The following is a 22,823-nucleotide window of genomic DNA, read 5'->3' as shown; positions in this document are numbered from 1 at the left end:
GGCAGCACGTGCAAACAGAAAAGAACAAACTGAACAAACTTTTAACACTTCAATAACAACTGAACTAAAAGAGAGAGACGACACGCGACACGGAGTGGCGGAATTCCACTTTAGAGAGTATTGGCCCCAAGCCTTGGCGCCCCTTTCGGTGTCACGTGACACATCCAAACCTATGTGTCCGTGGACAAGCTACAGCATGACCAATTCAGTCCAGTCAGTCTAGATTAGGAAGTGATCTGGCACTTTTGTGAGTCTGTTCGCAGACCGTGCATGACCAGTCACGTAGAGTAGATGCATATCCTCCGGTTGCACACATCATGATCATAAGCATTCCCATCAGAATCCATCAGGGGAATTTTCCAGTGCATTAAAACCTATCTTCCCTATTTTTGACATTTTTCACTTATTTATTAAGTGACTTTTGTTGGGAACTAGGTAGGGCGCTAAGATAATATATAAGCAAACCAGAGCTAGCACTTTCTGGCAGAAGAGGCAGCAGGAGCACTCGTTCAACAGGCAACTTCTCAACAGAACCCCAGATGGCCTAGCGTTTTTGCATCACAGTAGGAAGCTAGCATTTTTGGATCAGATCAGCTAGCATTTTTTCTCTTGTTGATTCCTAGCGATAGCAGACCAAGTAGAAGCCCCAGCGTTAGCAGATTCTCCACAGCAAGACTATTTTCAGCCCTAGCGTTTTTTCATCTGCAAGATACTTCAGCGTTTTGCAGATTCACCGTGACGGAACATCAAGAAACACTAGTGTTTTCAGTTTTAAGCAATTAGATACCGCAGTAGAACCCCCGAACCTCGTAGATCTCACCTTCCCGCAACAGATCCTTGCCGCACGATCAGATCCAGCGTAGTTTGCAGTTTCAACCCGGAAAATGCAGATTTCAGCATCTGCGTTTTCAGCGCGTCGTCATCGCACCGTCGCCATCGACATCGTCATTGACATAGAGTCATAATCAATAGATAAAGATTTGCAGATTTCAGCCCTTAGCATTTTCAGTTTTCAGCCCGTCTCGTCGTCGTCCTCATCGTCGTCGACATCGTTGGCAAGTCCAAAGCATTGTAGAGATTTGTGCAATCATAAGTAGACCACTCTCGCCATAGAGAGTGGGGCCTTCGGAGGAGGGTTTGACAACATTTCTGGTGTCGTATTCTCTTCTCTCTATCTCTCATTCTCAGCACCTTCACGCATAGTGTCCATTCACTTTGTTTGTGTCCATTGCACTCTCTCATTAAAGAACGGAAGGCTCTCCCTTCCCAAAGTAAAAGGAACCTTGAGCACAGTTCAGAGCAGTCATCTTGAGCAAAGTTCAACATTCATTCCGCTGCACCTTACATTGGTATCAGAGCTTTGGCAGTGTTCTGTATCACTCAAGGAAAGAACCACAAGAATTTTTTCAGCTTGTTGCGGTCGCACGTAACCCAAGACCTCTTGGGCGTGTCGATTCCTAATCGTGTTTTTGAAGAGTGATAGGAAACCCAAGAAAGAAGGGCTTGTCTAGCCTCCACATGTGCCTCTTTTCACTCATTGAGAGCGGACCGTGCACTTAGCGGCCGGCCAATCGACGTGAGGTGGGAAAAAGCAACTTTGGTGTGAGCGCAAGGCCGCCAAGGGGTGCGCCCGTAGAAAATAGCAGAACTCGGGAGAAGAGAAGATCCTTCTCTAACACAGATTGCTAGTGAAAGAAGAACCTCAAGATCCTCAAGAACCCAAGAACCAAGACCCCCAAGAACCCAAGTTCCTCGTGAACTTAAGAACCCAAGACCACAAGAACCCACAAGAACCCACGACTTCAGTGGATGGTCATCACTCGAAGTGGAATGGATACTTCGCATGGAGGTGATGGGCATGAAAGTAGTGAAGAAGAATTTCCTCACCATGGAGGTTTTCCTGACCCTCCCCCTTCGCCATCTACGCCAGGGATTGCACCAAATCTTATGGAGGCTTTGGTCAAGACGATGATGGACATGATGGCACAACAACAAGAACGGCAGGCAGGCTCCGAGGAACGGATGATTCGCTAGCGTGAACAAGCGCGGTTGGCGGACAAGGAACAAAAAGAAAGAAAAGCAGAAAGAAAGGCAGCTTTGGAGCGTGAGCGCGATGCTGCGCGCTTCGCGGCCGAAGAAAGATGAGCGGCCTTGGAGGCCGATCGTGAGGTTCAGAGAGACCCACACACGCAAGAATTGGTTCAACAGGTTCTCGCCTCGAAGTCCGAACCAGCCAAAGATGTTGGTAGTTCATCAAGTGGCGCAAGCCGAGATTCGAACTCTAACAACCCAGTCACAAAGAAGATTATGATGGTAAGATGGATGCTATGGTTATTGATTCTTGGTTGCATCAATTTAATGCTTATTTTGTGACAACTAAGAAGACAGGAAATAGCAAGGTTTTGACGGCAGCTATGTACCTTGCCGGTGATGCCATCAATTGGTACCACGCATGGCAAGAGGCACAGTTAGCCGCACACCTAGAGGAAGCCGGCGAATTCACGCCCCTTTCCTTCAATTGGGCCGATTTCCAAGACAAGCTCAAGGTGCGGTTTATGCCTCCTCAGTACCTCGCACGATTGAAGGACGATTGGCGCGGTCTCAAGCAAAATGGTATGCCAGTTATGTCTTTCTCTAATCATGTTTTGCAGCTCGGCACTCAATTACGCAAATCGGATGCGGAGCGCAAGGAGGCATTCCTTTATGGATTGGACGAGTATATCAAGTATGATGTCGAGGTGCTCGATCCAATCGATCTCAAGGCGGTAGCGATTGCTTTCGCACAGGAGATGAAGCAAAACAAGGGAAAGCCTAAGGAAAACAAGACTTCGACAAGTACCTCTCAGACCTCTCAAAACCCTCAGAACGGTAAGCACGGTAAGAACGGTAACTCTTCTAACCAATCTTCCAATAGTGTCTCAGAAAAGAACTCTTTCAATGAACCTAAGGGTAAAGCTAACACAATTGCTAAACCTAAGCTCTCTCCAGATGAAAAGGTAGCACAAGGGATACATCACGTCGGAAGAGCAAAGCACTTATTCTAAGGAAGGTCGTTGTTTCCATTGTCACATTAAGGGTCACATAAAAAGAACATGTCCTAAGCTTGACTCTAATGAATCTAAAGAATCCAGAGAACCCACTTCCTCTGTCAATGCAATAAATGACAACACGAGTGTGCCCCAAGTTTCTCATGACCCTCCCATTGATGAGTCTCTCATTAAATGTTATGGTCATATGATGGGGCAGCTTTTTGTCATATTGTTTGACCCAGGCAGTATGCACGATGTGATTAGTCTCTCTCTTGTTGAGAGAGCTGCCTAGAGGTTAGTCAGAAATCTCCTCTCGAGGTCTTTGGCTTCGCTCCCGGTATGGATTCTCTCGTCACGAAAGAGTGCCTTGATGTGTTGTTTACAGTTCAACTAGATGCTTTCCGTAGAAAATTTTTCGTCTCTCCTCTTTCAGGATGTGATACGATTTTGGGCATTCGATGGTTTCGTGAGCATAACCCTCTCATTGATTGGGCGGAAAATACGTTCACTTTCAATGCCAAAAGTGACTCTCCCATTGTCATTCGTGGAGAGCAAGTTGTTCATTCTCCATCTCTCATTTCTAATGTGCAGGCAAAGATTGAAAGGATTCAGGAGAAGGAGACTCTCTCAGTCTCTTCTTTGCAGGAATTGCATGATTATGATAAGCATGATAAATTGCATGATAACGACAAGCATGATGATTTGCATGATGATCACGACGTGATTTCTCACAAGCATGATTATTTGTATGATCAAGACACGATTGTTCACAAGGATGATGGTTTAGTTGATGCTTTTTCTAGCGAACCTAACCTCGTTGCAGATTCGATCAATCACGAAGAATCGATCTTGGCTTTCGAGTCGAGGTCCACAACATTGAACACCCCCCAAGGCATATTCGATCAAACACGACGAACCGATCTTGGCTCTCGAGCCTAGGTCCAAAGAACCCTTACAGGAAGTATTATGTGTTTGAATGATTCGTCAGCACGCATTGTTCGAGTGTTTCGTTCGTGATCGTTTCCTGTATTTTCCTAGGGATGACATATTGTATGTCGAGCACGTTTCACTCATTAATGAGAACGGATGTATGCGGATTATTCATGAAAACTTGAAAAGTATGCATTCAAGGATGTCACATTTTATGTCTCTTCCTTGGCACGCCACAGTTGTAGAAAGCGCACAAGAAAGTATGAGCACCAAGCATGGACATTTCCGTTGTGAATTGTCACAATTGATTGATTTAGATCAACAAGACAAGATTTGATCTCATTGTTTGCGTGTGTGTGGTGAACAGTTTGGCACTCCGTCTGTTGTTCATCTACATTGCATGCACAGTCTTTTAGGAAGACAATATTTTTTCCAGTCACTTTATATGGAGTAGGTATGCTCATGTTTTTGTGTTGAAAGTGGTTTCAGGAATTTTCAACCATGGAGATTCTTGAAGAACGTGGACCTACGTCCATAGACAAAGTTGAAGCATTGAAGGAGTTGCCAATGACTTTGTGTCGCTTTCGGTGCTGTCCAAAGAAGCAAGCGTTGCAGACCTTCATGAATTCCAAGTATCGCATGATCCACGCATCAAAGTGGGCTGGCGAAGAGTCCTTTCCAGGATTCCGGATGGTATTGGCGATCTCCCTCGACGCCATACAGTTCGGTACCAGTACCTCATTTTGAAAAGGAGGGGATGTGACATGACACATCCAACCCTGTGCGTCCGTGGACAAGCTGAGCATGACCAGGGTTCAATTCAGACCAGTCAGTCTAGATTAGGAAGTGATCTGGCACTTTTGTGAGTCTGTTCGCAGACCGTGCATGACCAGTCACGTAGAGTAGATGCATATCCTCCGGTTGCACACATCATGATCATAAGCATTCCCATCAGAATTCATCAGAATCCATCCGGGGAATTTTCTAGTGTATTAAAACCTATTTTCCCTATTTTTGATATTTTTCACTTATTTATTAAGTGACTTTTGTTGGGAACTAGGTAGGGCAATTTTGCTAAGATAATATATAAGCAAACCAGAGCTAGCACTTTCTAGAGCTAGCACTTTCTGGCAGAAGAGGCAACAGGACTACTCGCTCAACAGGCAACTTCTCAGCAGAATCCCAAATGCCCTAGCATTTTTGCATCATAGCAAGAAGCTAGCGTTTTTGGACCAGATCAGCCAGCGTTTTTTCTCTTGCAGATTCTTGGCGACAACATACCAAGTAGAAGCCCCAGCGTTAGCAGATTCTCCAGCAAGACTATTTTCAGCCCTAGCGTTTTTGCATCTGCAAGACACTTCAGCGTTTTGCAGATTCACCGCGGCGGAACATCAAGAAACACTAGCATTTTCAGTTTTCCGCAGTCAGATACCGCAGTAGAACCCCCAAACCTCGCAGATCTCACCTTCTCGCAACAGATCCTCGCCGCACGGTCAGATCCAGCATAGTTTGTAGTTTCAGCCCGAAAAATGCAGATTTTAGCATCTGCGTTTTCAGCGCGTCGTCGTCGCACCGTCGCCATCGACATCGTCATCGACATGGACGCAGAATTCAGCAGATAAAAATTTGCAGATTTCAGCCCTTAGAATTTTCAGTTTTCAGCCCGTCTCGTCGTCGTCCTCATCGTCGTCGACATCATCGGCAAGTCCAAAGCATTGTAGAGATTTGTGCAATCATAAGTAGACCACTCTCGCCATAGAGAGTGGGGCCTTCGGAGGAGGGTTTGACAACACTTTTGGTGTCGTATTCTCCTCTCTCTCTATCTCTCAGTCGCATCACCTTCACGCACAGTGTCCATTCACTTTGTTTGTGTCCATTGCACTCTCTCATTAAAGAACGGATACTCTTCCTTCCCTAAGTAAAAGGAACCTTGAGCACAGTTCGGAGCACTCATCTTGAGCAAAGTTCAACATTCATTCCGCTGCACCTTACATTCGGTTTTTCTGTAGATTGCATCTACTCAGTACAAGCCGGTACTCCAGACTCTACACCTTCTCCAGGAAGCATGCCAGAGAATGAGCCCTAACCTCGTATTTAAAGGCACTAGGCTCCAAAAACAGTTTACAGTGAAAAGCCTTTAAACTCAAAAGCATATGGTCCAAAAGCAATGCTCAAAAGTTGCCAGCGTAAAATCCGAATTCCGTATAGTTGCCACGTCAGCAATCAGCGCAAAATGTGGAAATCCGTACAGCATGCCACGTCATCAGCCAGTGTGATTTTTGAAAATCTGCCACGTCATCAGCCCGCTTCGCAATTTCTTGTGTGTGTGTGTGTGAGTCCTGCTTTATTTTAATTCTTTATGTCACTTGGGGCCCCATCGGACGGGGTCCCCATAAGTTGGTAGGACTTCTTCTTCTGTTACTTATTCTTCTTAGGGTTTAGGCCCCTTGGCCGCCATCTGCAAGTTGGCTCCCTTCTTCAGGGCTTTGACACGTCAGCAGTTTGTGACAATTAATATAAAAAGAAATACCGAAAGGGGCGCCAGATTTTGGGGCCATTATCTCTAGGCACGGAACTCCGTTGGGCCGTGTCGTCTTTTGTGAACTGTTTTAAAAGTGAATCTCTGCTGTGTCGCAGTAGAATCTTGACTTGGAGTGTCCAAGTTTGTTACATCGGGACACCCCAGACTGCTGCTACACTCGCGGAGTTCGCCAGAGTAATGTCTTTCAGTGGACATCGCAACAGACATCTTCATCATTTGCCTCACATCTTCCGCTTCACATGGTTTATTCAGCATCAGGTGTTGAGGGGGTGTTAGACTTATACCACTCTGCTGCTTCACAAGTCTAGGGCATACTTGTACGGCTAGTACGGCTAGTATGTCTCCGGGTTGGCCACCCACAGTCTAGGTTGTACCTGGTCCGCATAGTCACACGAAACGGCGTTTCGGGGGAGGGGGGGGGGGGGGGGAACGGAAACGGAGTTCCCCATCGTTTTGGACAGGTTGAAATGGCGTTTCGGGATGTCATTTTTTAAAAAGGTTCTTGAGTATGAATTTTTTAAAAAGAGTATTTAGCATGATCATTCACATTATGGACTACTATTTTGATTATGGACCCTATCTTATGTTTGTAGTGATTTCCGTGATATGTATTAGACATATTAGAACTCTCACCTCTGATCGTGTTTTATAACATTGATGTTGTGGATCATGGATACTATAAGTCATGGCTCTTGACATTTTGACATGTCACATGTTACAAACTTACATGTATCATATGTGTGATTGTATCTTGGTTTGACTCGTCACACCATGAAGTACTAGGTTCTAGTTTGAAAACAGTCTATGAAGTGGCAAGTTGTAAACTTGTAATTAGTAGGTTTACCGTTTCTGTGTTTGAGCATTAAGTTTGAAACCTTTGAATTAGGTCTTCTCATTTTTCAATTCTGAATACACCCACTAGGCTACTTGTTTTATGAAATACATTGTTTATAAATTGAAAAAAAAGTGTTGTTTTTCAACCGTTTTTGCCTGGGGCGAAACTCCGAAACACCGGTTTTTTTGTTTCCGTTTTGGGTGGTGATTATGTTGGTCCGGCCGCCGGAGTTTGGGGCCGATCGCCCACTTTTGTCCGGGCGTCCACATATATTTCCATATATCATTTTTTTGTTGGGTTGTGGGGAATTTTAACAGGCCTTGCCCTACCTCCCCTTGGGCACCTATTTATAGGGCCAGGGGGGTACCCACTTCCACATCTCACAAAGATCACACATCTGATTGTATTGGGTCTTCTGCTCATGGTAGTCATGGGGGGTTGATCGCCCCCTCTTCACCATCTCTCTCTCTCTCTCTCTCTCTCTCTCTCTCTCTCTCTCTCTCTCTCTCTCTCTCTCTCTCGCTTTCGCACACGCGCACTCACACAGTTTGGGGCTAGGGCTCTCTTGGGGTGGAACTCCGCGACTCCCGTCTCGTGTGTCTTGCACTATCTATCTATTATTTCAGTTGTTATTTGAAGTGCTTAAGTTGTTCAGTCTGTTCTTTTCCGTCGGCACGTGGTGCCTCATCCCCGTGACAGACTTTATTCAATTCGAGATAACCTGGGACGAAGGAGTGGAGTGACTATCCTCTTGTCTAGTCCGCACTGCATCAGGTTCAACCTGTTGATTCATTGGTAACTCTCGGAATGGTCGGGGCCAAACCAAAAGCATCAAGGTAAAGCTAACAATATTTGAGGAGTATCTGCTAAGCCCTCATCCTCCATCCATTTTGCATTACGACCCGGATAGTTCTTGAACTTGACCAAATATCGGCGGACCAGCTTTCCTTTTACTTTCCTCTCCTCATGTGCTAGGACGTGTTCTGGAACGATGTCACGTGCACATGTAACCCTATGTGCATGTGGACAAGCTATCTCAGGTCTAGGGTTCAGGTCAGGCTAGGAAGTGTTCTGGTACCTTTGTTAGCCTGTGAGCAGGCCGTGCATGTCCAGGCACTTAGAGTAGTTACATATCCTCTGATTGCACACCTAGTACCACCCAGCATATGTATTATCTAAGCAGAAGGTCCAAATCCCGGTCAGTTTGGGAACAAAACATTTTACAGGCATTGGCATTTTTATATTTAAATTCATCATTTTCCAGGGTCGTGGGGTTGTAGGGGAGCTTGCTCGACTCAGCAAGAGATTGGTATATAAGTAGATAAGGGGCGCCCATTTCCAGCAGGAGAAGCTCAGGCGACTTGCAGTGCACCTTCTCAGCAAGACTAGCAGAAGGCCCTAGTGTTTTCAGCCAACAGAAGCAGCGAGCGTTTTTCGATCCCATCCCTTAGCGTTTTCTGCAGCAGATCCTCCCTAGCGTTTCCTACAAGAGCAGATTAGCCTTGCGTTTTTCAATTTCCCGGCGCCACATTAGCCAAGTCAGGTAGCGTTTCAGTTTTCAGCATTTAGCCTTTGCAGACCTAGCCCCTAGCTTCGCAATCTCACCTACCTGCAGTAGATCCTCACCGTACCGTCGAGTCAGCCAACGTTTACAGTTTCAGCCCGCTGTTTTCAGATTTCAGCATCTGCGTTTTTAGCGCATCGTCGTCATCGCCATCCCCGCCGACACAGTGTCAGTATTCAGTAGAAAGTCAGCGTTTCCAGATTTCAGCATTTCAAGCCTAGCGTTTTCAGATTTCCGCCTGTTCTCGCCGTCGTCATCATTGTTGTCGACATCGTCGGCAAGACCATTGCATCTAGACCATTGTATTAGATTTGTGCAATCCATGGCATAGACCTCTCTCGCCATAGAGAGGGGGGCCCTTGGAGGAGGGTTTGAGAACCGTCTGGTGTCGTATTCTTCTCTCTCTTTCTCTCAGTCTCAGCACTTTCATTCATAGTAGCATTCACTTTGTTTGTGATCATTGCACTCTCTCTAAAGAAACGGAAGGCTCTCCCTTCCGGAACCCTTGAGCACTGTTCGGAGCACTCATCTTGAGCAATATCAACATTCACTTCTGTTGCATCTTACAAACGAGAATCTCTTCCGTCTCTTCCACTTCTGGTTGTGCTCATCTGGCTCCCTGTCCACTGGCACTTCACCTTTGAAAGGTCTTAATAGACTCACATGGAATGCATTGTGAATCTTCCAAGTATGTGGTACCTGCAGCCTAAAGGATACATCATTTATCTTTTCCTATACCTGGAAGGGTCCATAGTATGGCATAATGAGCTTTGGTTGGAAAAAGCCTCTCCTTATCCTTCTGGATACGTAGGCGTGCTTTCTCAAATCGAAGTAGCACCCAATCATTCTCCGTCAATTGCAAGTCACGTCGATGCTTACAGGTCACGTCGATGCTTATCCGTTGCCTTATTACATTGCGCTTGAGACTTCTACAAAGCCTCCCTTACCTTGGCAAAAGTAGTGTCTAGATCTCGTGTATATTGATCTGCTTCAAGAATCTTGTCCTTGGTGCTCAGAATGGGCATAACCTTTTTGATGCCCTCGTATATCTCAAATGGTGCCTTCTTCGTAAACGTATGAATTATGGTAAGCAAATTCTACCAGAGGTAAGTACTTCTCCCACTGCGTTGGCTATCTTTGATTGCCCATCTGTTTGTGGATGAAACGAGGCCGAGAATTTAAGCCGAGTGCCTATATTCTCCCATGGTGCTCTCTCCTTATGAAGGTATAGAATCCCGTGTAATCTGTTTGATGGCGCTCGATCGGTTTGGCCTATTGATCGCAACACCATATGTTTTTTGCATGTAGAGGGTAGGGTCTTTTTTCAGGTAGTTTTACCCATGCTTTCTTGGACCATCCTTGCCAACTTGGGTCAAGAGTCAAAAGGGCCTAGGTCCAGCTTCTTCTTGGTCCTTGCCACTCGTAGCATCTTATCCTCCCCCCCTCCCCAACAACATTGGTGCTATGTTAGTGTATGCAGGTGTATTCGAGGATGATTATTTCTTTATAAGAGGGGTATGTGACAAGCTTGGTAACCGGCCGGTGCTAGGAGCCAAAGGAGCTGTAGGTGAGAGTAGCAGCCATAGGTGTAGCCGGTGGGTCCCGAGACAAGGCACCAAAGTCCGGTTTGAGCAGCTCGTGAAACCTGCCGCAAATCACGACGGATTTTCGTGCTGCAAAACATGAATCCGTACGGCAGCTGCGGCTGTCGGGGCAGTTTATTTACACTCGGCTGATTCTTGGGCGACAATTTTTTGAACCAGTTAAATTGTACTTGTTGGGTGCTGTTATTGAAAGTAGGAGACTTTCTGAGCCTTTGTTTCAACAGTGTTTTTAAGACGCTTTTGCAAGGCTAGGTGCCTATAAATAAAGGCATGAGGCCATTGTATGACTCAGATCAGTGCATGGGTGCACACAGTCATAAACTCTCTTGTAATATAATAAGGAAATACTGCCAAGGGCACTCGACTTGAGGGCTTGCTTTGTTCAATTTCTTGTGTGCCTTGCTCTTTGCGTTTTTGTGAGTGTTTTAGCCACTCTTATAATACGCTAGTTCAAACTTATATAACCTTATGAAGGTCTATAATCCCAGGTAATCTGTTTGATGGCATCCGATTGGTTTGGCCTATTGATTGCAACACCATATGTTTTTGCCACGTGGAGGGTAGGATCTATTGGGTAGTTTTGCTGATGGTTTCTTGGGCCATCCTTGCCAACTTGGGTCAAGAGTCAAAAGGGCCTAGGCCCAGCTTCTTCTTGGTTCTTGCCACTCATAGCATCTTCCCTGCGGCAAACAATGTGATGTTATAATAAGCATCTTGGATCAACATGAATCATGATGCCCAATTGCCCGCATTGTCCAGACTGCTCATTGCATACTTCCTGTCCATTGTTAATCAAAGTCTCAAAGTTCACGAGTTATGAAGGTGATTTTTAGTTTGATTTCTGAGTCAAAAGTCTAGGCTGAAACGATTACTTGGTGCCTTGATTTTTTTTTCATTGTATTTGTTGCACTAACTTCAACTTAGTCTCTTCCGTACGGTCCTAACGTGTGGAACCATGGCAACAAGAAAGGCTGTTTCAATTTTCCGATTGTGAAACTCATGCTCAGCCCTTTTCGATGTGTATAAAATCCCACATTCAAAAGCAATACAAAATCATTCAAACAAGTGCCAGTCTGTAACAAGCTTGGACACTCCAAGTCAAGAATCAACCGCGACAGCACCAAATAACCACTTCAACACAATTCACAGATCACAATAGATTTGCACTGGCCCGGCGGAGTTCCGTGCCTAGAGATATTGGCCCCAAAGACTGGCGCCTCTTTCGGTATTTCTTTTTGTATTAATCAATCATCAAAGTACAAGAGAGCGGTTAGGGTTTCACTCTCAGACTCTGCGTCCAGATGCTCTGAGAAGTGAGGCCCTCACCACTAATTTAAAGGTTACAAGGGATCCCCAAAAGCAGAGCCCCAAAAGCTTTTAAAATCAAAAGCATCAGTTCTCTCTCTCTCTTAGAGAGTCTTTTCTCTTTTTTTTTAAAAAAAAGCAAAAGCAAAATTCGCGTCGCTCATCATTTTCCAAATTTTTTTTTTTTTTTTAATAATCCGCCTCCGCGATTTCCGGAATTTAGGGTTTTTGGCAAAAATTAGGGTTTGCAAGAATTTTAGGGTTTTTGGCAGAAATTAGGGTTTTTGCTGTCCGCCACGTCATCACTTTGTGACATACCCCCCTCTTGAAAGCATTGTAATCGACCGCGATTACGCCTGCAAAACCGACAAAAGCCATAAACCGTCTTAGCAGACACTGACTGTTAGTACCTACGTACTAGGAACGCACATCTAGCACATGTACAAAATCGACAGTCACATCACACGACATCACAGGATATCACCAGACATCATAGGACATCACATGACATTCAACATTCATTCGGATCTTAGACCATGATTTATCGGCAATGTAGCTAGCAATCACATCTAGGTCCAATCGGGACCTCATCGATGTCCGATTGACTAACCCCTATTGCAACCATGTCTATTCGAGATCAATCAGACCAAAATGCTGCAGTCATTTCGGCATCAGTTCCTGCACTCACAAGAAGTCAAGAACAAATCAGTATCATAATCAGGAATTCCATTTCATAAAGTCATCCAGCAGAATACTGTCAGCTCTCAGTATCCCTGAAGCTCAAAGAGACATCAGTGACTTTAGTATCAAAATCGAGGCATCTGTTGACAAAGGAGTGGAGTGACTCCCCTCTTGTGCATCCCACTGCACCAGATCTCCGGCCAAGCTGAATTCTGGGTTCCGTTTGGAGTAGACTATGCTAAACCAAAACATCGAGGTAAAGTTTCACAATCCGAGGAGTATCTGCTAGGTCCTCCTCCTCCATCCACTTCGCATCAAATGCAGGAAAGTTCTTGAACTTAACCAAGAACCGCCTTCGGACTTTACCTTTCTTCGTATCATTATGTGCCAAAATCTGTTCAGGAACAAGGATCTCCTCGTTTTCTTCCACTTTGGGTTGCTCATCAGGCTCCCCATCATCAGGCACATCACCCTTAACAGGGTTCAAGAGACTCACATGCAATGCATTGTGAATCCTCCAAGTATCTGGCAGTTTCAATGGGAAGGAGACATCATTTATCTTGTCAGTAATCTGGAAAGGTCCGTAGTATCACATACTAAGCTTTGGAAAAAGCCTCTCCTTTCCCTTCTTCTTTCTTAGGCGTGCCTTCTCAAAAGTAAGAGCACCCAATCATCCTCCTTCAGTTTCAAGTCGCGACGATGGGGATCCGCTGCCTTTTTCTGTCGTTCTTGAGACTTCTGTAAAGTCTCGCGAACCTTGGCAAAAGTCGTATCCAAATCTCGCGAATATTCATCCGCTTCAAATTTCTAATCTTTCGTGCTCAGGAAGGATGGAACCTTCGTAGCAGTTTCAACAATCTCTCATGGCGTCTTCCCCGTCGAAGAGTGTATCGTGTTATTGTAGGCAAATTCCACCAAAGGTAAGTTCTTTTCCCATTGAGTCTTCTGATGCGAGATACAAGACTTCAATAAATCTAAAATCACTGAATTGGCAATCTCAGATTGCCCGTCAGTCTGCAAGTGGAACGATGACGAGAACTGCAACCGCGTGCCAATGTTCTCCCAAATTGCCTTCCAAAACAAACTCATAAATCTAGGGTCTCTGTCGGAGACAATCGTCTCAGGCGTGCCATGTAATCGGAAAATCATCGTGATCATTCTGTATTCTCGGGAGATAAAAAAAAAATGAAATCCATTTCAATACTTTCCCAGGGGCGGGTGGGTATGAGTAAAGGCTGTAACAATCCCTATGCTTTATGCCTGTCAAACTTGACCTTCTGGCATACCAAGCAACTACGCACAAACTCTTCCACATCCTTCTTCAGTCTCCACCAAAAGAAATCTCTCTCTACCCCTTTCATGGTGGTAGCAATGCCACGGTGACCCGTCAAAGGTGGACAGTGGCAATCAGTCATAACCTTTTCCCTCAACGGCTGTGTAACGCACAACATAGTCTTTTTCATCAAGTAGCCTTCCCGAAGGGTGTATCCAGCTACTGTCTCCCCATCCCGTATCCGTGTGAAAATATCTGCAAAACCTGTATCTGTGGCACACTGATCGACCATATCCTCGAAGCTCCTATGATGTATCGCGGAAATAGCCAGAACCAACGGTTTCCGAGACAAAGCATCTGCCACCACATTCTTCTGTCCCTGCACATGGACAATCTGGAAGTGGAACTGTGACAAGATGTTCCCCCACCGCATCTGCTTTTCCGAAAGCTGCTTCTGTGACAAGAAGTAGCGCAAACTCTGATGGTCTGTAAAGACAGTAAAATCCGCTCCGAGTACGTAATGCCGCCACTGAGTAAGAGCATGGATAACCGCCAAAAGCTCTTTCTCATAGATCTGTGTTGTCATCTCCGGCCTAGAGAACAAACGGCTCTCGTAAGCTATGACATGGCCTTCTTGCAGCAAGACCGCACCCAGACTACGACCACAAGCATCACAATATACTTCAAATGACTTCTGCAATTCCGGCAAAGTCAAAATAGGTCTCGTAGTCAATTTCTCTTTCAATGTCCGAAAGGCAGTCACCTCTGTGGGTCCCCACGAAAAAGGTACTCCTTTCTGTGTCAAGGTATGCAAAGGGGAAGTAACCTCTGCAAACTTTCGTATGAACCGCCTGTAGTACGAACACAGTCCCAAGAAGCTTCTAACTTCATGGACATTCCTCAAATCGGGCCAATCACGGATAGTCTCTATCTTGGTCGGGTCCATTCGCACTCCTGCTGCTGACACAATGTGTCCCAAAAAGTGTATCTCTAGTAGGAAAAATTCACTTTTCTTAGCATTAATCACTAACGTGTCATCTCGTAATTGCCTGAAAGACTTGAAGCAGATGATCTCTGTGTTCTGCCTCATTCTTCGAGAAAACAATGATGTCGTCAAAGAAAGCGCCAACAAATAGCCTGTACTCTCGAAAAATCCTGTCCATCATCCGGTTAAATGTCGCAGGAGCCAAAAGGCATCACCAAAAACTCAAATAACCCAAAAGTCGTCCAAAAAGCTGTCTTGTAGACATCTCCTGGCGCTATCCTGATCTGATGATATCCACTCTTCAAGTCAATCCTGCTAAAGCACGAGGATCCCTGTAACCTGTCGAGTATATCATCGATCCTAGGAATCGGAAATCTGTTCTTGATGGTGATTTCGTTGAGAGTGCTATAATCGATGCACATTCTCTAAGATCCGTCTTTCTTCAAAACCAACAACACTGGAGAGCAATACGGTGAAGTACTAGGCTGGACAAGACCCTTTTCCAAGAGGTCTTTCACTGAATTCATAATCTTTTCATTCTGTACTCGGCTCACACGATAAGGTGGCCGATTCGGTGGCGTGCTTCCAGATTTCAGATCAATGGTATGATCTTCAGGCCCTCTCAAAAGCAATCGGCATGAGCGTGGAGAAAAAAAAATCTTGGCGTTCGTTTCTTCAGGTCAAAACATATTCAACCTTTATCCATCGTTTAGTTCTCCCAAAAGAATGAGTAAGAAAACTGAAGTTCATCAAGTACAATCTCTAAGCCCTTCATTTATCAAAGTCGCTTTCTCGGCCCGGTAGTCAACCACGGCGTAGTTCTTGTGGTACCAAGGGATCCCGAGTAGAACGTCACTCGCGTGCCCTGAACACCCCTGTCATTGCAAACAAAGTTTGCCAATGCTCGGTGTAATGGCAACATCCCATCCGGGTGCCAGTCGAACTACCTCCGCCTGTGGCGTCAGTCTGTCGGGCGTAGTTCCAAATTGAGCCGCCAATTCCAAGTGAAAAGAAGTTGGCCTTGGCTCCTTCAAAAGAGCTTCCTGATCCTTCACTTTGCCCCAAAAAAAAACGGCAAAGTTTGTACTTTCATTCATTTGATTCGGTGCAAGTCCCACGCTATGTGGTACCAGTTCTGCTTTTCTATCTGCCTTTTCTGCCACATTCCTCAGCTGCTCTCGAACTCTCAGACCTGTCGTCGTCTTTATCATTCTGTTCTTTCTGTGCCTTATCAGGGCACTTTGCGGAAATATGTCCATGTTTCCCGCATCCAAAGCACTTCCCCTCTCTGATGAAGCGAGCTCTCTCCTCAGGAGTAAGCTTGGGTCGTGCATCCTTTTTTTTTTCTCTGGGTTGCTCTTTTTCATTCTACTTTCATTCCCAGAAGTCTGTTCGGCTCGTTGTGTCATGGCCTCATCTGTGGGGTAGGTCAGACTGCCAGAGTGAATGGCAAAGCCCCGCTTCGCATGACTCATCAACTCCTGAATAGAAGCTGACTTCTGTTCCAAGCAGTGATCTCGGATCTCTGTAGGTAGACCCAAGGTAAACCGCTCAATCTGTTCTCTGAACGAGATCTTCTTGAATGAAGAGGCGGGTAGAAAAGAGCTCCAGAATCTTTCACAATAAGAATTCACTGTATCGCTCTTGGTCATCCGGAGATGGTTCCAAGCAGCTCGTATATCTCGCTCAAACTCTTGAGTCAACCAAGAAGAAATAAAAAGCCTCTTGAATTTCAGCCATGTAACTGGCACAGTCTTGCTTAATAGAAGCGTGGACCACCAAGTACGAGCATTCCCCTTAAAGTAAGAGGCAGCTCTCCGAATCTTGGAGTGCTCTAAATAGCGTCCTCCCGCGAAAGCGATGTCAAACTGCTGTATAAAAGACAAAGCCTTCGAAGCATCTGAGTATCATGAAAAGTATCAAACTTGATCGAGTGGCCACCTTCCTTAAACTCTCGGACTTTCTTGCTTTTATCTTCGAGAAAGTCATACTGGTTGGCTTTGTAAAAAATTCTTCTTGTTCGCATAAAACTTTCCGTCATCGAAATCTGAGCTGTCTGTAGACGAGTCCTCAGTAGAACTGTCAGTCTCTGGGCGAGATGTAGCCTTCTTTGCCTTTTTCTTGCCCTTTCCGAAGCTTTGTGTCTTGCTTCGCTTTTTGCTTTTTCTGTCTTCTTCGCTCTAATCCGAGGAGCTAGAAGAACTGTCAGAAGAAGAAGAAGAAGAACTGGGCACTCCTTCAAATCGAACACGCTTCTTCTGTTTCTTTGCCTTGTCGAATGTCGACTGACAACCCAAATATCCCGGGAAGTCAGTACCTTTGTTCTGCTTTTTACCGTGCTTTTTGCCTTTCTTTTGCACGTCGAAAAGCTGAGCAATCTGTGCATCAACCACGTTCTCCAGTTCCTGCTCCGTATATTTTCTTGGAGGCAGAAGGTTTCTTGAGAGCGGGTTTCGGGAGTGGTGTTGTGGTTCTCTGCCACTTCATTTGTACCTCTTCCAAAGAGGTCTGGTTCATATATTTTGCCATCTTCGGGTCCTTGGCAAAATTGAGCATCATCTTTGTTGCATCGCCGATCAACTGGCGACGCTCTATCTCTCGCCGCTCCGCCTAAGTAGGCCAAGGCGGGCCATACTCTTTGTCTGAATCTTCGTTGTGATCCCAGCCCGCATCTCCAGATGCAGAGGGAGTCGACTGATCATTGCCTGAAGCCATAGGTGCCGCGGAAAAAAATTTTGGGGATCGGATTTCCCGTAGAAGAGAAATCGGCCGTGCTCTGATACCACTGTAACAAGCTTGGACACTCCAAGTCAAGAATCAACCGCGACAGCACCAAATAACCACTTCAACACAATTCACAGATCACAATAGATTTGCACTGGCCCGGCGGAGTTTCGTGCCTAGAGATATTGGCCCCAAAGACTGGCGCCCCTTTCGGTATTTCTTTTTGTATTAATCAATCATCAAAGTACAAGAGAGCGGTTAGGGTTTCACTCTCAGACTCTGCGTCCAGATGCTCTGAGAAGTGCGTCCAGATGCTCTGAGAAGTGAGGCCCTCACCACTAATTTAAAGGTTACAAGGGATGCCCAAAAGCAGAGCCCCAAAAGCTTTTAAAATCAAAAGCATCAGTTCTCTCTCTCTCTTAGAGAGTCTTTTCTCTTTTTTTTTAAAAAAAAGCAAAAGCAAAATTCGCGTCGCTCATCATTTTCCAAAAAAAAAAAAAAAAAAATTTATTTTTTTTAAAAAAAATAATTAAAAAAAAAAAAAATCCGCCTCCGCGATTTCCGGAATTTAGGGTTTTTGGCAAAAATTAGGGTTTGCAGGAATTTTAGGGTTTCTGCTGTCCGCCACGTCATCACTTTGTGACACAGTCACTTTGACCTACGCAGCCGGTCACTGAGGCACAACACACTAGATCATGTCTAAAATTGTTTTCTCATCTGTACAATTCTAGAAATGATCTAGTATAGCTGGAGCTCCAATGCGAGCTCCCTCAATCTTATTCCTTGAGGCTACTAAAGGCACTCCGGCCCTCGGTTGTGGGTTTCCCACTGTTTCACCCGCCTGGTAAGGATTCTAGGCATATATAGGGTTTAAATTAGGCAACTACGGGTTGAATTTTGTGTTAAAATCTCTCTCAGAACCCATTGCCAGCCCATTGATGTTACTTCGAATTGCAAACACTTCTGCATGTGTTTTGAGTAGTTAATTATCCTTTTCAGGTCAAAGCGAATAGTTTAGATAGCTAGAAGTAATGCTATGAAGACCTTTTCAGTTCTGCAAGTTTCTTTTAATTTACATTGATTGAAAGATTTTCTGGAACATAGAGAAGCTCACACCAAAATTGCAGGCAAGAACACAGCTTGCCCAAACTAGGGGATCGCAAGAATGTAATGAGGAAAACAGAAACCAACAAGACCACAGAGAAGATGCTCGGCATAGATTACCCAAGACCTTACTTTTTGGCTTCAGCAAGGGCGGTATTGTGTTAAATCAGCTCCTTTCTGAGATGTCTTACATGGCAAAACATGGTCCAGGTGTGATCAACTCTTTGCTCAATACAAAATGCAGGATTGAAATACAGGAAGCTGAAAGTTGTCCTCCAGAGCAAGCTTTTTGTCCTACAACGGCTCGTGATTTTCTGGCTAGCATTGTGGAATTCCATTTTCTTGATGTCGGTCTCAATTGTCATGGTGCTTATCTAACAAATACTCGCCTTCTTGAAGATGTTGTAAAAGCAGCTGATGCTTCAAGCTCAGGTTTGGTTTTGGGATTCCATGGAACTCCAAGGCAATGGAAAGACCTACAACGCCCATGGATAGCTACTGAAAAAGATTTTTGTGTCAGATATTTAAGAACAAAGGCTGAAGAGGAAGGTAGTGCCAAACTAGTTGTTTTTGAGAAAATTTACCTTGAAGCTAGAAAGCCAAGTTTACAAATGCACTTTGAGATTTTAGAGTGCTTTGAAATGTGCCCTTGACAATTTGCTAAGAAGTTTATTGAGAGTAAAGGTCCAATTCTAGCCTCCACTTGACTCTTTATGTATGCGCGCATATTATCTTGAGCTTCCCTGTTCACCTTTACACGTATGACAATGAAAGTTGTGTAATGAATATGGTGTAAGCTTGAAAACCACAACTCAGGTTCTTGTCAGACAAGGTAACTGCCCAATGGTGAGCTGCATGCTCTTGGAAGGGCAGTCAATTTTACGACTGATCGGCCTGTATGCCTTTTTATTGCTGGTTGTGACACTGGCCTAAGACAGCTTTCACAATGATGTACATATACGACAGAGCATTTTCCATTTAAAAGACATTTGCTGTGGAATGATCTTATTATCTGTTTCGGACTTATGGTTCATAATATTGTAGACTCGGCGAACACAATTAGTATCACATTCATAAAGCTACGTTTTATGTACAGAAGAGTACCTCCTTGTTTTCGTTTTTTCTTGCCCCTACCATGTATTTGCTTGTGGTTACAGAAATTGTCCAGCAGCGACTTTCTCGGGGGTGGGCAGAAGGTATGCTATATTATTTGAGCGAACACCTATATGTGGATACAATCATGTCATTGGTAAAGAGGTGTTGGGAGACTTCCTGTACAATATTGATTGTTACAATGAGAATAATAGTAGCATCAAGAAAATTGGTCTAAAGAGCAGAAAATTGAGAGATTGATATAGTGACAATGGACAGATTTTATGAGATTGGCTCCTCATCAGAAGAAAATCGTTGAACATACGAAAACCTATCTAGCATACACGTGTGGTCTCCCTTTGTGTTTCATGCTTGTTAAGAGTTACAATACTCTTCCGCTTCACATATTTTTTGTATACTTGTATGACTACTGTGCTCTTGGGCCTGCCACCCACATGCTCTTGCATATTTAGGTTGCATCTGGGCCACATTGACCGGTTCGACATTGTCCACCCTTATTGGACCCTTTGTTGTAGGTGCCCTATTTTTCCTCATTTCAGGATTTGGAGGGTGTGGGTTCGTTTAAGAGGCTTGTTGACACCTTATAGGTGCCCCTCCCTTGTCAGTTGTACGCAGTGCCACATGAATACGCATTTTGTCCCTTCGAAACAAAACAAAACATGAAACAAACAGGGGGGCGAAAACGTGTCTGAGGCTGAACAAAAAACAAGGTCTAATTTAAAAATTTAAAAATTAGCCATATAGTGTATGATATATTCACCTACAAGGCTCCTAAATAGGTTTCCTATTGCTCGTATTGTGTTCAGTCTTGGCATTTTTGAAACTAAATAGACCGAAACGCTTCGACACAATGAAACACGCGAAAGGTTTTATATTGTGTTTCGTCTCCGCATTTTCGAAACAACGAAATGATGGCACACACAAAATGTTTCTGGTTACATAGAACTTGTACATATGGTTGTGTTTGTAGAGGGGGTTCACCATGTCTTGGGCATGCTGCTCTTTGTTCCCTTTGATGTCCTCTCTTTCACGTCTCTCTTCTCCATTTTGCTTTTGCTTTCCACTCACATGATGCATTTTTAGGTGATTAGTTTGTGTCTCCACACATGGTATCAGAGCTCCCTGTTGCTTCCCCTTTCCTAGGTGATCCCATGTTCCCCATCAGATTTCTCACTTTTTTTCCTGAAAGAAAATGTTAGGGAGACATCAGCCTGCGATCCAGATCGGCTCAACTTCTGGCTGCTAGTGTTAGTAAATATGATGGGGTGTCTGGACACTTGGTTCCGTTTTTTCTGGTGTTGCTTGACCTACTTGCCCTCTCCCACCTTTTCATTGCCTCTAGATCTACAATTGGTGGGCTGACTTGTAGCCTCTATCGGTGTGTTTTTGGTCATGGACGAGGCAGCTTGCCATTGGGTTCCTCCTCTCGTAGTGCGACTTTGACTCCGGTTGCGGTTTCCCCTTCTAGACTTGCGGTCGGACAATCCTCTTAGTTTTTGCTCCGTCTTGGCAGCTGGAGAGGGCACCTCATGCAAGGTTTCAGGGTGGATAGGAAATATGCTTGGGATGGATCTAACCTTTTTGACGATTGTCTACACCGGCTCCATGAATGGTTCAGCGATGGTGGCGGTGATACGTTGATTGCTTTTCAAGCTACATGACTTTTTTGTCTCTGTATTTAGCCTTCCGATGGTTGTGCACATGGAGGTCTTCCCTATATGGATCTCTATTGTTACGGGAGGGTACCACGTGCCAATTGAAAAGAACAAAATGGGACAAATTTTCAATACTTCAAAACACTTGTGAATTGAGAGAGAGAGAGAGAGAGAGAGAGAGAGAGAGAGAGCATTGGCCCCAAACCCTTGCGTCCCTTTCGGTATTTCTTTATATTGCTTCCACAAAGTACAAGCTCGAGAACACACACATCATATCTAAAGGCTCTTGGCCATCTCACACGAAAAGCGTTAGTTTTAAGAGCATTTGGTCTAAAAGCAAGCACCTTGCTTTATTTTAGGGTAGGCCCTTTGGCCAATGATCTGTAAGTTGGTTGGGTTAGGACTACAAAGCCTAATACCTTTGTCTTGTAGGCCCCTCGGCCCTCTTTAGTAAGTTGGTCTTTTATTCTTTTGCTAGCGTTTAGGTCCCTCGGTGGAGATCTCTAGGTTGGCTAGGGTTAGGCTCAGGGAGTCTTAACCCCCTTGGTCTTCAGTGGTTGACACATGAGCAATTTGTGACATCCCCCTCTCTTGAAAGAAGAGTAATCGTTCACAGATTATATTTTCAAAACAACTCAAGTTAGACAAAAAATTATATGAGGGTCATTCAATTGTCTCATTCCATATTAAAGCTCTTGATATTTTGGTGTAGCAAAATTAGCCATTATACCTAGACCGTGTTGATCTTCAAAGAGATGTTTCGATGCACTAAAGTTACATACGCAAGCAATCTCACCCAATTAGGGGACACATCATGATGCAAGATTAATACTTATAGATGCATGTTATATGACATAAAAACAAACAACGCCGATCCCAACAAACGGTCTTAGGCATGAAGATATTCAACGACTACCTCATCACTCTTCCCGCAAATAACCTAAAAAGATTCGGGCCATGAGATATAGAGGATTGCTACAACCAAACGCTTCCCAGACCGTCGTAGCTTGCATCGCATGGAGGCTCGAAGTACAACTAAACACTCCACAGACCACGTATGCATCGTTCTGAGGTTACTAGCTTACAACTAAACACTTCCGAGACCATTGTTTTATGTTGTTGCGAGGTTCTACAACTAACATGAACACTCCTCTTAGGAAATCTTGAGCCGAAGATATTCAGACATTAACAAACACCTATTTTCTCTTCAAAACTCCTCCCAAGAAAAGCATGAGCCATGAGTAAATTACAAATCATTAAGCAAAACCAAAATCAAGCAATCTCAAATCGGCACCAAAACAAGTGCAGAACAGATCAATTCTATTTCAAACAAATTCCAACAGTGTTCTCAAACAATTTCTCAAGTAAAATTTCAAGCAGAGGGTTCTTCACGTTGCAAAAGAGTGGATGTCCAACTCTATGCTCCCAAATGCTTCCATATTTATGTTCCTTGCTCCTTTCACTTGTTATCTACACACA

General features: G+C 44.5%; 1 protein-coding gene across 1 annotated transcript in view; it reads left to right on the top strand.

Annotated features, from left to right (window-relative positions):
* LOC147446168 (uncharacterized) overlaps positions 1 to 19,576 on the top strand; it is a 63,976-nt gene extending 44,400 nt beyond the window's left edge. The window contains exon 2 of the mRNA XM_086525448.1: positions 18,600 to 19,576. Within this exon, the coding sequence (XP_086381574.1) occupies positions 18,600 to 19,229 (630 nt within the window). The 3' untranslated portion in view covers positions 19,230 to 19,576. The remainder of the gene's footprint in view (positions 1 to 18,599) is intronic.
* Positions 19,577 to 22,823: the final 3,247 nt, after the last annotated feature.

This window comes from Adiantum capillus-veneris, chromosome 12 (genome assembly GCF_014529385.1).
Source record: "Adiantum capillus-veneris isolate H3 chromosome 12, ASM1452938v2, whole genome shotgun sequence".
NCBI classification, from domain to species: domain Eukaryota; kingdom Viridiplantae; phylum Streptophyta; class Polypodiopsida; order Polypodiales; family Pteridaceae; genus Adiantum; species Adiantum capillus-veneris.
Note: the sequence above shows the minus strand (reverse complement) of the source record. Positions and strands in the feature narration are given on the sequence as shown.